The sequence below is a fragment of the Carcharhinus amblyrhynchos genome, chromosome 11 (assembly GCF_965287045.1).
Source record: "Carcharhinus amblyrhynchos chromosome 11, sCarAmb.v2.hapA, whole genome shotgun sequence".
In the NCBI taxonomy this organism is placed as follows: domain Eukaryota; kingdom Metazoa; phylum Chordata; class Chondrichthyes; order Carcharhiniformes; family Carcharhinidae; genus Carcharhinus; species Carcharhinus amblyrhynchos.
This window is the reverse complement of record NC_137334.1, coordinates 20,096,090-20,112,382: the sequence shown is the minus strand read 5'-3', so window position 1 is coordinate 20,112,382 and position 16,293 is coordinate 20,096,090. Positions and strand designations below refer to the sequence as shown.

Sequence of the window (16,293 nt, the reverse complement as noted above, 5' to 3'; positions counted from 1 at the left end):
GAAATTCTGTGGTTTTCCAGAAAGAAATGGCCATGTTTTTATCATTAGAGCCATAATATTATAGTTACCCTTGCCAGAGCCCTGGCTTGTCAGCTGAATGCAGCCATGTCTGTGCTTAATATTAAATTGGTTGGTAATGGTCTGTTTTATTAGTAATGCTCTGGCGATTTAAACTCATTATAGAGCAGTTTGTTGCTTATAATTCATGTGTTCTGTCTTTATCAAAATTGAGGTAAACAGTACAAAACAAGCTGTCTTTATCAAAATTTAGATGAATAGCCCAAAACAGGACTGATTTTAGGAACATATTTACTCAAAAGAATAATCTCCCTGCCCAGGAAGGGAGACAGGTGCGTTGAGACAATACAATGGTGGTCATACAGAAGCGGCACGGTGGCACAGTGGTTGACACTGCTGCCTCACAGCGCCACAGTCTCGGGTTCAATTCCGGCCTCGGGTCACTGTCTGTGCAGAGTATGCACATTCTCCCCGTATCTGCATGGGTTTCCTCCAGGTGCTCCGGTTTCCTCCCACAGTCCGAAAGACATGTTGGTTAGATGCATTGACCGTGCTAAAATTCTCTGTGTACCCGAACAGATGCCGAAGTGTGGCAACTGGGGGATTTTCACAATGTTAATGTAAGCCAACTTGTGACAATGAAAATTCCACATGGTATGCTACAACTGGAAGTTTAAATATGTCAGAGAGATAGGTTTGGATGGAAATCAGATGGAAGGGCTGAGTGATCTTTTGTGCTCTGTGTATTTACTGTTTTTTTGGTTCTGAGTGCTGACTCTATTTGCATTCACTCCAATTTATTGGTTTTATCTCTGCAGGCACGTGTAAATTGGATTTCCCTGATGCAAACAAGCTTTATTCCTTCCAGCTGAATGTCATGCCAGGTAATCTTTACTAACCTGACCGTTGAATTGTTTGGTGATGGCCTAGATACGATTGAAACCGCATGAACTCTATGGTGTTATTGCTGGATAAATCTTGGCCCACACGTTCGTGAGTAATCAGCCTGATTTGCTGCCGTAATGTCTGCAGTGAGCCATGGTGCTTTATTGAACAGGGAAGCTGATTTATTCAAGATAATAGGACTCATGCTATTGATTAAAATTGTGGGTTGAACACCCACTCCAGAGACTTGAGCATATACTCTAGGCAGATACTCTCCATGCAGTGCTGAGAAGCTGCCACGCTGTCACAGAGACCACATTTCAGGTGAAAAATTAAAGCAAGCCCTATCTTCCCTCACAGGTGGATATAAACCATCCCTTGGCATTATTCAAAGAAGAATATGGGAGTTCTCCTAAATAGCACTGTGGCACAGCAGTTAGCACTGCTGATTCAAAGCACCAGGGACTCAGGTTCAATTCCGGCCTTGGGTGACTGTGCAGAGTTTGCACATTCTCCCCATGTCTGCGTGGGTTTCCTCTGGGTGCTCTGGTTTCCTCCCACACTCCAAAGATACGCCGGTTAGGTGGATTGGCCATAATAAATTGCCCCTTGGTTTGGGTGGGTTGGCCATGCTAAGTTGCCCCATAGTGTCAGGGAAATCAAGATAAATATGTGGTTACAGGGATGGAACCTGGGTGGGATTGTTGTCAGTGCGGGCTCGATGGCTAAATAGCCTCCTTTTGCACCGTAGGAATTCTATGATTCTATCCAAGTCAATGTTTACCCCTCAAACAACATCTCCACAGACTATCTACGTTGGATAATGATTACACTTCAAAAGAAAATGTTTTGGTGCATCTGGTGTTCCGGAATTTGCTGCACGGTTGCAAGCTCCATCTTTTTGTCAACTCTTGTCGAAAAGGTGCTCAATAGTTAAATGCACTGCCAGAGCTTTGTATGCTAGCTTGCACTGGTTTGCTGATTTCAGCCTGTGATAATCTGCACAGCGCACTCTGGTGTGCACAGGCCCATGCTCTGACAAATCAGCTTCAGGAGAGCAGAGAAAGAGACATTGCACCTGGTCAAAGGGATCGGGAAACTGACCCAGGGATCAGGGAACAGACCCAGGGACTGAGAGTTGTTTAGGCTGGTGATGCTATTTAATTTCTCTGGTTTGTTGCAAGATGACTGCAAAGCTTTTCAAAGTTTTGTGTCAATAGTTACCTTGGAACAAGAGAACTTCAGCCAAGATCCGCATGTGCTTTTGCCAGACAGGCTGAAGGTGATATCAGAGAAACCCATTAATGAAGGATAGGCTGAGTGAGTGGGCGAGGACCTGGCAGATGGAGTATAACGTTAGCAAATGTGAGGTTATCCACTTTGGTAGAAATAATAGTAGAAGGGAATATTATTTAAAGGGTGAAAAGCTGCAGCATGCTACTGTGCAGGGGGACCTGGGGGTCCTTGTGCATAAATTGCAAAAACTCAGTCTGCAGGTGCAGCAGGTGATCAAGAAGGCGAATGGGATGCTGGCCTTTATAGCGAGGGGGATAGAATATAAAAGCAGGAGTCTTGCTGCAACTGTACAAGGCACTGGTGAGGCCGCAACTGGAGTACTATATGCAGTTTTGATCCCCTTATTTGCGTAAGGATATGTTGGCCTTGGAGGGAGTACAGAGAAGGTACACCAGGCTGATACCAGAGTTGAGGGCATTAGCTTATGAGGAGAGATTAAATAAACTGGGCCTGTACTCGTTGGAGTTTAGAAGGCTGAGGGGGGATTTTGTAGAGACTTACAAGATAATGAAGGGGCTGGATAGGGTAGAGGTAGAGAGATTCTTCCCGCTTAGAAAGGATAGCAGAACTAGAGGGCACAGCCTCAAGACAAGTGGGGGGCAGTTTAGAACGGAGTTGAGAAGGAACTTCTTCACTCAAAGGGTGGTGAATCTCTGGAATTCTCTGCCCATTGAAGTGGTGGAGGCTACCTCGTTGAATATATTTAAGTCACGGGTAGATAGGTTTTTGATAGACAAGGGAATTAAGGGTTATGGGGAGAAAGCGGGAAAGTGGAACTGATCCGCTTCAGATCAGTCATCTTATTGAATGGTGGGGCAGGCTCGAAGGGCTAGATGGCCTATTCCTGTTCCTATTTCTTATGTTCTTAAACAGTACATATTAATCCTGGGTCCAAGAATGATTGATTGATATGTGCTGAGGATTGTCTCATTGTTCTTGCAGTGAATGATAATATAACATTGTGGGTGGGTGACGGCTGATTGCTGTCCTCACTGGCTGTGTATGCAGGAGACTAAATATCAGCATCACTGCTATGAAATTGTTACCATGAATATGCCAAAAATCTTTCATTAAACGCTGATTTCTGTCCTCATTAATCTTTCTTCAGCTGTGGCTATTGCTATGCTTGTAATTACCTTACAGTAATAATGCTGGAGGAATGTGAGGGTGCAATGTCTATGCCTGTGGGTTAAGAGATGCTGTAGAACGGGAAGGAGTGCATTTGTCCATTTTTTTTGGTGGGAGGTCCATGTTTCTGGGTTCAGGAGGATGCATATTCTTGTGCTTTTTGATTGGCTGTAATGTTCCCTCTAGAGTTTTCTTTCTGCTGGGCAGGTAACAAATTCCTCTGAGCATTGCATCCACAAGCAGCTTGCATTCATACAATTCCCTCTCCTGAACAGTCCCATACAATTTCCGCCTCTCAATGCTCCCAATCCACCACTCCTCTTAACAGTCGACATCAGAATTCTACTTTTACATGTTCCAAATTGTCCGGGCTGTCAGTGATCCCTGTCTCTTTTTCCTCCTCCCTTATGTCCTGTTGAAACCCCACCTCCAAGAATTAGAAACCTGACGCTTCATTGAAACATAGAAGATAGGAGCAAGAGTAAGCCATTCAGCCCTTTGAGCCTGATTCGCCATTCATCACAATCATAGCTGACCATCCAATTCAATAGCCTAAACCTGTTTTCTCCCCATAACGTTTGATCCCATTCGCTCCCAAGTGCTATATCCAGCTGCCTGTTCAACACATTCGATGTTTTGACATCAACTACTTCCTGTGGTAATGAATTCCACAGGCTCATCACTCTTTGGGCAAAGAAATCCCTTCCTCAAAAGGCAGTGTCTTTGAATATTTTTAAGACAGGAGTGAAAGTTTATTGGGATAGGCAGGAATATAAGGAACATTTCTTCACTGTTTCTTCCATGTTTGGGTGAAATGTCTCCTCACCTCCATCCTAAATGGTCTTCCTGGGCCTGGGAACTTGAATACTTGCGAGCAGCTACCAGCAAAATCCTAAAATTAGTCCCCCCACTCCGACGCTTGTTCGGGAATATTGAGGGAGAATTAAGTGCAGCCAATGCACCCTAACCAGCACATCTTTTGGACTGTGGGAGGAAACTGGAGCATGTGGAGGAAACCAGGAGAATGTGCAAACATCGCACAGTCAGTGACCCAAGGCTGGAATCAAACATGGGTTGCTGGTGTCGTGAGGCAGCACTGCTAGCCATTGTGCCACCATGCCATTCCCATAGGGATGAACTGCACAGCCACCTCCCAAGTCCCACTATCCCAGCACAAGTTACAGAGGCCCAGCCATTTAGAAGGTGAGTGCTTATTTAATAATGACAGTAGCAACTGAGGTCGTGCACTTCAGGTAATGAGTAACTCATCTGACTACCCACCGATGGGATACTCATTAACATGCAGCTAGAAAAGGACCTGTGAACTACGTATTTGAACTGCAAAGATGCAGATAGATGATGTGAGTGTGTGACTCACTCAATGTAGTGAAAGGCTAGGAAGCTGGCATGGTGACCACACTGGGAATGCTGCATAGTTTGCTTAACTATCTTAATGACACTAGAAAGGGTACAAGCAAGGACAACAGGGTGTCAGCAAATAATAAATAATCTGTAAAGTGATAGCAAGATTTCAATGGCAATTATGATTTGTTTGGCACATTTAACATAATAAAGCACCCCAAAGCATTTCACAGCAGTCAGCTTGACATTGGGAAGTGAAAATCTTCTGCGAGTCATGATAAATAAGAGGGTTGAATGATTAGAGCCTTCTCCTGTTCATTTAAAGTTGGTCTTTTGCTTTTAAAATTGAACTTGTGCAGTCACTTTCATTATGCAGTATGAATAAAAGAATATGAGGCAATTTTAGCTCAATTTCAATTCAGATTGTCAGATTTTGGATATTGTGCATTGATTTTCAATCTACAGGCACTGCTGCTGCAGGAACTATGAATATTCAGTATGCAGAAGCCGTATAAATTTACAAGACATGTATTTAACGCCAGAGGCTTGTGCACAATAATCTAGGCTGACTATGCATTAGGGAAGCACTGCATCACTGGAGGTGCCACCTTTCAGACTCGTTGATTTTTGATTTGATTTATTATTGCCACATGTATTGGGATACAGTGAAAAGTATTGTTTCTTGTGTACTATACAGACAAAGCACACTGTTCATAGAGTACATAAGGGAGAAGGAAAGGAGAGGGTGCAGAATGTAGTGTTACAGACATAGCTAGGGTGTAGAGAAAGATCAGCTTAATTATATGTTGAGTCATAGAGGTTTACAGCATGGAAACAGGCCCTTTGGCCCAACTTGGCTATGCCGTCCAGATTTTATCAAAAGTCTGACAGCAGCAGGGAAGCAGCTGTTCTTGAATCAGTTTTATGTGATCTCAGACTTTTGTATTTTTTTTCCAATGGAAGAAGGTGGAAGAGAGTATGTCCGGGTGCGTGGGGTCCTTGCTTTTCCGAGGCAGCGGGAAGTGTGGACAGAGTCAATGGATGGAAGGCAGGTTTGCGTGATGGACTGGGCTTCATTCACAACCCTTTGTGGTTTCTTGCAGTCTTGGGCAGAGCAGGACACGTACCAAGCTGTGATACAACCAGAAAGGATGTTTTCTATGGTGCATCTGTAAAAGTTGGTGAGGGTCATAGCTGACATGCTATTGTTAAAATGATGCCCTATCTGCCCCCTCAGGTGTGAAAGATCCCACGATATAGTGGGAAAAGAACAGGGGAGTTCTCCTCAGTGTCCTCAGCCAACATCACTGAAGGCAGATTATCTGATCATTGTCACATTATTGTTTGTGGGTATTTTCTGCACACAAACTGACTGCCACATTTCTTACCATACCACAGTAACTGCACGTCAGTAATTCTGAACTGGCTGTAATGTGCTTTGGGACATCCTATGGTTGTGGAAGGTGCTATTGAAAACATAAGTCTTTAATTGCAGCTCTGGGTTTGAGGCTTGTTGAATAATGCCACACTGAGGTAATAATATCTATTAATATTAATGCAAGATCAAGAATGCTGTTGTGTTTGGGTCGCTACCGCTCGACTCAATTATTTCAATCTGGCTGCTCTCCGAGATTCTACCCTCCATAAGTTTGAGGTCATCCAAAACTCTGCTGTCCCTATCACAGCGAGCCTCGTTCCTCTCTTACCCCCATGTCCTCTGACTCACGCTAGCTCCCAGACAAGCAGCACCTTGATTTTTAGAATTCTTATCCTTGTTTCCAAAATCCTCCATGGCTTTGCCCCCTCCTATGCTTGTATTCTCCTCCAGCCCCACAACCTTAGCACTGCTGCCTCATCATCAGGGACCTGCGTTTGATTCCCAGCTTGGGTCACTATCTGTGCAGAGTCTGCGCGTTCTCCCTGTGTCTGTGTGGGTTTCCTCCACGTGCTCCGGTTTCCTCCCACAGCCTGAAAGATGCGCAAGTTAGATGCATTGGCCATGCTAAATTGCCCCTTGGCATCTTGGGTTGCGTGGGTTAGAGGGATTAGCAGGGTAAATAGGGGGTAACAGGAAAAGGGTCCAGATGAGATTGTTGACAATGCAGATTTGATGGATTGAATGGTCTCCTTCAGCACTGTAGGATTCTATGACCCTCTGAGTTCCCTGCAGTCCTCTAATTGCACCTCTTGATGCATTCCTGATTTTGGTAGCCGTGCCTTCAATTTCCTAAGATCCATGCTTTTCCCTACATCTCTCTGCCTTTCCAACTCTCTTTCCCCTCAAGACTTTCCTTACCTACTTCTATCAAAGCATATATCTCCCAATGTATTTGGTAATGCTCCTGTGAAGTGCCTTGGGATGTTTGATTGTGGCAAAGGTGCCATGGACAAGGAACAAGATTTATTGTAGTGATACAGGTCTCTCTGACACCAAGGGGCAATTTAGCACGGTCATTCCACCTAACCAGCACATTTATTGTAGCGATACGGGGAATATGCAGCTGGAGTTACAGAACAAGATTCTAAAAATTGGGCCTCTTTTCACTGAAGTTTCAGTGAAGGTTAAGGGGGATTCAACTAATTGAGAGTTTCAAAATGATTAAAATGGTGACAGATTATCATTGACGAATGAAGGGAAAGTTAGAAAAAATGCTTTCACACAATGAGTTATTATTACATAAGGGGCCATTGAGACAGAAACTGTGGCATTGTTTAAAAGACAGTTGTATAGAGAGATGGAAAGGAAGGATAAGATCCGGTGAAGGGGCAGGGAAGTGGGATCAGAACTGTGAATGCAAGCACAAGATTTCCTCTGGATGATCCAGTTGCCCCCCACACTCCAAAGATGTGCGGGTTAGGTTGATTGGCCATGCGAAATTACCCCTTTGTGTCGGGGGACTAGCAGAGTAAATGCATAGGGGTTTGGAAATAGAACCTGGATGGGATTGTAGTCGCTGTAGACTTGATGGACCGCATGCCCTCCTTATGCACTGTAGGGATTCTATGAAGATGCTGAGTGTAATTGCCATCAGTGGCCCACGTGCAGTCCTGGATAATGCTTCGATAATCACTGCCTGTGCTCGTATTAGCCAGCTTCCCCATGCTGTTCCAACAGACTGCGCAAATAATGGTCAAGTAGTGGAAGAATTTGAGCTTTCACCCTTTGTTTTTTCACTCTGCTAAACAAATGCTTGCAGAGTTAACCCGCTCAGTAATGACGTTGCAGGATTGCTGTCGCTGAGATCCCCTGCAGGACAATTCCAAATAATCATAGAATCCTGCAGTGCAGAAGGAGGCCATCCAGCCCATTGACTCTGCAGTGACCATAATCCCACCCAGGCCCTATCCTCTCAGTCCCTTGCATTTACCCTAACTAGTCCCCCTGACACTAAGGGGCAATTCAGCATGGCCAATCCACCTAACTCGCACATCTTTGGACTGAGGGAGGAAATCGGAGCCCCCGAAGGAAACCCACACAGACACAGGGAGAACGTGCAAACTCTGCACAGACAGTGACCCAAGCCGAAAATCAACTCCAGCCCCGGCGCAGTGAGGCAGCAGCGCTAACCACTGTGCCACCCCTCAATGTAATCTTCAACGTTCCCACACTGAAGTAGAACAACTACACGCTACCACCCACTGCCAATCAGGCATTTTTCAACTACGCAGACTATGGCATAAGTAAGAGAGAGAGAGACTTACATTTATATAGCACCATTCGTGAACAAAGGAGGTCCCAAAGCACAAATACTTTCCAAGTATGGCTACAGTTGTAATGTAGGAAATGCAGCAGCCAATTTGCACACAGGAAGATCCCACAAACAGCAATATGGTAATGACCAGACAATCCAATTTTTGTGATGGTAATGGAAAGATAAATATTGACAAGCATGCCAATGGTAACTCCCTTGCTCTTTTACAACATCGTGCCCTGGTATCTTTTACATCCACCCAACAAGGCAGGCAGGGCCTTGGTTTAACATTTCATGCAGAAGACATCATCTGCCGCAGTTCAGCGCGCCTTCAGTACTGCACAGGTGTTGTCAGTCTTCAATTAATGCTCAAGTCCTTGATTGGGACTTGAACCCACAATCTACTGACCAGTCGTGGAGTTGGGCAGCATGTTGGCATAGTGGTTAGCGGTGCTGCCTCATAGCACTAGGACCTGGTTCAATTCTCGGCTTTGGTCACTGTCTGAGTGGAGTTTGCACATTCTCCCTCTGTCTGCATTGGTTTTCTCCGGTTTCCTCCCACAGTCCAAAGATGTGCAGGTTATGTGGATTGGCCATGTTAAATTGCCCCTTAGTGTCCAAAGATGTACGAATTAGATGGATTGGCCATGCTAAATTGCCTCTTAGTGTCAGAAGAATGAGCTAGGTTAAATGCATGAGGTTATGAGGATAGGGTCTGGGTGGCATTGTGTGGTCGGTGCGGACTCTGGCGAATGGCTTCCTTCTGCACTGTAGGGATTCTGTGATTTTTTTTTTGTTCTCTTCTGCCTCTGGGGTGAAAGTGCAACCTACTGAAGCGTGGCTGACTTGAGTTTGGGTTTGACACAAGCCTTTTGAGGGAAGGAGGCAGGGGAATTTGTTTGGGATACCATAGGGAAATAGAGAGTTGAGTAGTGGGATTATTTTGGGATAGTTACAGGATTATAGTGAGATTAAGGTAAAGCAACTAGTTTGGATTTGATACAGGGATGTAGAGAAGTAGGAATAGTTTGGGACTGGAGTCACAAGCTTTCAAAACACTGCTCTTTTATCAGGTGAGTGAAGTGCACTCTCCTGAGGAAGGAGCAGTGCTCCAAAAGCTCGTGATCCCAAATAAACCTGTTGGGCTTTAACCTGGTTCTGTGAGACTTCCATGCCAATGCTGGCATCTCTGTGTCATAGTTTGGGATTGATGCAGGGAAATGGAAAGTAGCGCAGTGATTCATTTGGCATTGATACAGCAATATAGGGAGATTGCAGAACAATGGAATTCATTTGGGATTACTAAAGGGATTAGAAAGAGAGTGGGATTAAGGTTGGATGTTGGGGAATAAATGTAGAGCAATGGGATTAATGTTGAGATAGGTTTAGCAAAGAATTGGGACTGCAGTGGGCTGAATGGCCTCCTGTGCTGTGAGCCGCTCCTACTTTTGTCCCAGAGTAATTAGAAAGTAGTTGCAGATATTTCTTCAGGAAGTGGGGAGGGTGGGAATGGACCAAGTATTCCACATTTTGGTCACGAGAATTTTCAAGACTGCAGAGGGACCAGTTTCAAGTACATGGTGAATTCTGAGGAAGAGAAACGCTTTGTGATTAATGTAACCATTGATGCAAGTGCCTCTAAACCCAGGGCTGTGAAATGTGAAATGCTACAATGAATCACAGTGAAATTCTTTAATTAGGAATAAAATTGTATTATGCATCAGACTAGGTTTTAGTTGGAGGGTTAAGTTTGGTTTCCATTTTTCAAATTAGCAGTGGATTGTCATAGCTAATAAAATCAACACTGGGACACAACAGACTCATCGCAGGAGAAATCTTAACATGTTTCTCCCTCTCTCTTTTCCTGGCCCCTGCCTGTTGACTAGATTTGATTTGACATACATACTGCCCTCATTCCCCAATATTTCAGTGATATCTAAATAAGTTTTTATCCCCAGTGTCTGTCTTGGTCTCTGTATGTATTGGCTCCATTCACACATTCCCAGTTGTAGCGTTGCGTATCTCCTTGACTCTGTTCTATTTGTTGCATGTATTTTGCTGGGCTATTTATGGCCAGAGTGGTACTCTGCACTTTATTTTAGTAAGCTATTTATTTGGAGATGGTGCCTGTTACGTTTGAGATTTATCTAGATGCTGCCTCGCTCCCTGACATTTTGATGCTCACAGTCTGTCTTTCGACTGAATTTTCTTGTCAGTATTATAGAATCATTGAATTATAGAATCCTTACAGTGCAGCAAGAGGCCATTCAGCCCATCAGGTCTGCACCAACCACAACCCCACCCAGGCACTATCCCCATAACCCCATGTATTTACCCCGCTAATCCCCCTGACACTAAGGGGCAATTTAGCATGGCCAATCCACCTAAGTAACACACCTTTCGGACAGCGGGAGAAAACTGGAGCATCCAGAGGAAACCCACACAGACATGGGGGGGACGTGTGGACTCCACACAGTCACCCAAGCCAGGAATCGAACCTCGTCCCTGGCACTGTGAAGCAGCAGTGCTAACCACTGTGCCACCCATCATTTCGACTGTCACCTGAGTTTTGGGAAGATTGGCACTGAATAGTTCAACCGTTTCCATTCAGCATCACCCTCCCAAGGTATTCCTTGCACCCTTCCCCCTCAATGGAGTTTTATCAGTGCAGAGTGCAGTCCAGAACCCACCTGCCCAGGGTGGGGATGGGAGTAGGTGGCCAACAGGCAAATTCTGTCGAGTGACACAGGACCTGAATATGGAAAATTGCAGAAGGATGATGAAGTAGACACTGGCTGGGCCACTCCTGCTCCCTCCTCGCACCAGTGAATATGCTTCTATGTATAACTAATTTAGCTTAAGTGATTCAGTACATTTCTCCCCATCTGGATGCCCGACATTGCACTGTATCGAGCATTTCCAGCTCTTGCTGTGTTTTCCTATTAACTTTCAGATCTTACTAGTGGTGACACTGAGTTTCTTTTTGGTAACAAAGAGAACTGCCTCAAATAGGCCTGACTTCAAATTTTTTTGTATCAGAAACACCCAAGGAATGAAATGGTTCAGAACTGGACAATATTGGAAAATAACTGCTATTGCTGCCTGATTTAATTAACAGTTAAAATATCTGCATCCAGTAGCCTAGTCAAAAGCTGGTAACACATCTGCCTGTCTACACCTCAGGCTTATTGGGCGGCACAGTGGTAAGCATTGCTTCTTCAGAGCGCCAGGCACCCAGGTTCGATTTACAGCTTCGGTGACTGTCAAGTTTGCATGTTCTCCTCGTGAGTTTCCTCTGGGTGCTCCTGTTTCCTCCCACAGTCCGAAAGACATGCTGGTTAGATGCATTGGCCATGCTAAATTCTCCTTCAGTGTACCCGAACAGGCGCCGGTGTGTGGCGACTAGGGGATTTTCACAGTAACTTCATTGCAGTGTTGATGTAAGCCTACTTGTGACACTAATAAACAAACTATAAAAAAAACTTTTAAAAATACTCTCCCTGAGGGAAGCATTAGAATTGAGTGGGGAATCTCTTCATGTCAACCTGTTATGCGCAGGCCAGAAGCAGATCTTCTGTGCTGGAGAAGAGCATGGAGAAGGCAGCAGTGATGTTTCCAGATACCTTTCCTCATATATTTCTGACCCAAAAGTCGGGGACTAAGGAGGGGTCACCAGGAAAATGGAGTTAAGGCCACAATCTGATCAGCCATGATCTTGTTGAATGGCGGAGTGGACTTGATGGGCTGAATGGTCTACTGTTTCTTACAATCTGGCGATCAGGGGTGTCCCTGTGTGTCAGATGAACTGTGATATTCTTGGGCTCATGATCAATTTTGCATGAATTCTAAATTACTCAACGCTGAGACCCACAGTGGAGCTCTGAGAGAATTAGATCATTTATTTTGCTTGACAGTCCATCGAACTCGAAAGTATTCACGATGACGATTGTTTTACTAAATGGATCGGGGAGCAGGATTAATGAGATTGCAGACTAGGCCAGGCTGCACAAGATTGAGGAGATGGTTGAGCTTGTTAATGTTTTTTTCCGTGGCTGATCTGTGAGCCTTTTTTTCAAACCGGGTGCAGTTCATTTGGATTTGGGTGGGAAAGTTTATTGGCATTATTTTGACTTTGTGATTTGTGTGGTTTTGGGAGGTGCCTGTAACCATGACAAATAACATTGACAGCCTTTTGTTATCTGATTAGTTAAATGTCCAAAGTCATGCAGGTTAGGTAGATTGGCAATGTTAAATTGCCTCCTAGTGTCCAAAGATGTGTAGGTTAGATGGATTGGCCATGCTACTTTGCTCCGTTGTGTCCAAAGATGTGTAGGTTAGGTGGATTGGCCATGCTAAATTGCCCCTTAGTGTGCATGTTAAGGGGATGAGCAGGGTAAACACGTGGGGATGGGCAGGGATGGGTCTGGGTAATATGCTCTATTGGTGAGTCGGTGTAGACTTGATGGGCCGAATGACCTCTTTCTGCACCCTATGAATTCTATGAAATGGGGCCCAAGGGTTACACAAGGAGCTGAGGGCTTCTGTATCTGGAAGAGTACAAAATGAAAACCCAAATAACAAAAGCAAGTAGACCAAATTATTTTCCTCATTCCCTCTCTCTTCTGGCCTTCAATTATTTGTCATCTCTCACACGCCATGTCTTTGAGAACCTGTGTTTACTGCATACTCACTCTGAGATTTTCTCAGTCTCTCTCCCTGACTTTTAGACCCAGTAATGCCTAACTCCTGAGGAAGGCAAAAATAAACTGGGAATCTAATTCCAGGAAAGCTCTTGGATGTTCCGCCTCAACTCTGTAAGATGGCTTGTGACACATCACTAAACATATTTAACAAAGTACTCCCCTCCCCTATTCTGTAACCAATCTGCCCCATCATCCCAAGGACTGATACCACAGACTGACGACCCCACACTCTCTGATAACAAACACCGTCTTGTAGTTGTGTATGTTGAGCATGTATTCAGCATCTGTCTGCAAATTCTAACGTCTGTAAGGCCTGGTTGTGAAAGGTCACAAAGTCGCTGCCACTTTGGAGAGAAGTTGCTCTTCAGTGAAATCCAATCCATGTTCCCATGGGTAAATAATGTTGGGTAGAATTAAGGTGAATGAGTCACATTTTCGTTTTCATTTCATGTGACTATAGGATTTGTTTTGGATATTGGGCCCTATAAGTCCATTGGACTTCTTATTCCCCCAAAAATAGTATCAGTGGCTTGGAAAATGGTATCCCTTATGTTGCAAAGTTGAGTAGAATGTTAGAACTTAGTGTTTGTAAAATTATTTAAAAATAGTGAAATGCTGAAAGGTGAAATTACTGCATGGCTCCTTTAAAAAGGTGGTGTTTTTTCTGTGCTTAGAAAGTTTTTAAAAAATGCAGATGTATATGGGGTCCCAGATTGAAACATTTGTACCGCAGGCCAAGCAGCAGGGTTGCACTGGTAATGGGCTTTTAGGTTTTTGAATTTTTTGAATTTAGCCAATCAAGTTGAAACAGAACAGACTTTTGAATTTAACCAATCAGCTTAATTCCGGCACTTGGATCCCAGCAGCCTATTAGATTTAAATTTGACGGTTTTGGCAAATTGGAACCAATCCTATTGTAGGGGATGTTGATATGTCATCACAGGTATAAAAAAGGGCAGTGGGACAATAAGCAGAGACAGCATCTGCCAGAGTAACAGCCTCATTCGTGTCTTGGAGAAAGCTCCGTCTTGATAGTGAAGATTCCAAAGAAGACATGAGATGAATCAACAGAGAAGGCCCAGAATATTCCTGGTTGTAATTCAGAGAGTGACTGAAATTCTGTCTTTTTGTTAATGAGTGGGAATTGTATTTATCTGAACAGCATTCTATTAGAATCATGTTTTAATTGGTTTAATAGTTTAGATAACTTGTTCACTGTTAGTTAGATAAATTACCTGTTGACTTTAGAGTGTGTCGGGTAGTTATTTTGATTCAACCACTAAAAGTTACTGAAGTGCAGATCGTACCATTTCCCATCCACTTTAACAGGTTATGAGGCGAGATACTCCTCTTTGAATGGTTAGGTGTTCTCAGAGGGGGGGAATTCACCTCCGCTTCATAACACTTACAATCTTCCTGCAATTCTTGAAGGAAGGACCAGATCCAGGTTAATCCGCCGTTACTTGGGTTTTCTAAAAGTGGTTCAACACAATCCCTGACCAGAGCCAGGAAAGGTGATGCAACAGAGGAAATGTTTCTGGTTGGATTGTGAATTGGTTCTGCTGCAGGAGCCAGAGGATATAATGCTAGCCGAAACTACAGATAGATGGATGAGGGGAGAGGTGGGTGGCAGCATAAGTGGTCCGTGTTAGATCAGACATGATCTCGATTGGAATGAGTTGATGAGGAAGGGGCACTAAATGAGGTGGAATTGTAAGTGGCTAGGAGGATGTAAAGAGACTCGAGGTGATTTAGACAAGCTGTGAGTGGACAAATGTGTAGTAGATGCAGTATGACATGGATAAGTGTGAAGTTATCCACTTTGAATGGAGAGGTGCAACTGGAAGACTGAGTTTGGCAAACTCATTTGTTTGTACTGCATTTGAAGAAACATTGAGTTTCAAATGCAGTTTTGGGATGTCTCTGGGAGAGATACGGCATCAAGTGAATGCATTAAAATGCACCAGAAGAAAACCAGTTGCAGTTGTGCCAGTCTCAGGCAAGAAGCCTTTGTGTCGTGCTGATCATAAAGATATTGCTGGGGAAAAAAGAATGGTGGGAATTTGAATTGTCATCTTGCGTTTATATTGAGATTGTTAAAATCATAGAATCCTACAGTACAAAAGGAGGCCATCTGGCCCATCAAGTCTGCACCGATCACAATTCCACCCACGTCCTATCCCCATAACCCATGCATTTACCCTAGCTAGTCCCCCTGACATTTAGGAGCAATTTATCATGGCTAGTTCACCCAACCTGCACATCTTAGACTGTGGGAGGAAACCGGAGCACCCGGAGGAAACCCATGCAGACAAAGGGAGAATGTGCAAACTCCATACAGACAGTGACCCAAGCCAGGAATCGAACCCGGGTCCCTGGCACTGTGAGCTAGTAGTGTCAACCACTGTGCTGCATTTTTGTCTTGTATAATATATTTCACATTTTATGTTTTAGTAAAAATGTTATCCTTTGTATTAAAAGTTCATCATCAGCTTCCTTTGTTCATAACCTACCTTTCTGAAAAAAACAAGTTAAGATCAATCAAGCCAGGTTCACGCTGGAATCTGAAAGAAAAACAGATAAGGAGGTGTGGGATAGAAGGAAATTTGGCCAATTGGATAAGTAACTGGCTGTATCATAGAAGACAGAGGGTGGTGGTGGAGGGAAAATTTTCAGACTGGAGGCCAGTTACCAGCAGTGTAGCACAGGGGCCAGTGCTGGGTCCTCTGCTTTTTGTGATTTTTCTCAATGACTTGGAAGAAGGGGCTAAAGGGTGGGTTAGTAAATTTGCTGATGACACCAAGATTGGTGGAGTGGTGGATAAGATGGATGGCTCTTGCAGGCTGTAAAGAGACATTGATAGGATGCAGAGTTGGGCTGAAAAGTGGCAGACGGAGTTTAATCCTGATAAGTGTGAGGTGATTCATTTTGGTAGGACAAACTTGAATGTAGATTACAGGGTCAACGGCAGGGTTCTAAGGAATGTGAAGGAACAGAGAGATCTTGGGGTTCATATCCACAGATCTCTGAAGGTTGCCACTCAAGTGGATAGAGCTGTGAAGAAGGCTTATAGTGTGTTAGCATTTATTAACAGAGGGTTTGAGTTTAAGAGCCGTGGGGTTATGCTGCAATTATACCGGACGTTGGTGAGACCACATTTGGAATATTGTGTTCAGTTCTGGTCACCTCACTATAAGAAGGATGTGGAA

The 16,293-nt window shown here is 44.1% G+C and overlaps 1 protein-coding gene across 1 annotated transcript in view; it reads left to right on the top strand.

The window, feature by feature from the left end:
• The window catches only part of ube2f (ubiquitin-conjugating enzyme E2F (putative)), a 152,491-nt gene that overhangs the window by 88,933 nt on the left and 47,265 nt on the right, over positions 1-16,293 (top strand). The window contains exon 4 of the mRNA XM_080198704.1: positions 837-902. Coding sequence (XP_080054830.1) covers positions 837-902 — 66 coding nt within the window. The remainder of the gene's footprint in view (positions 1-836; positions 903-16,293) is intronic.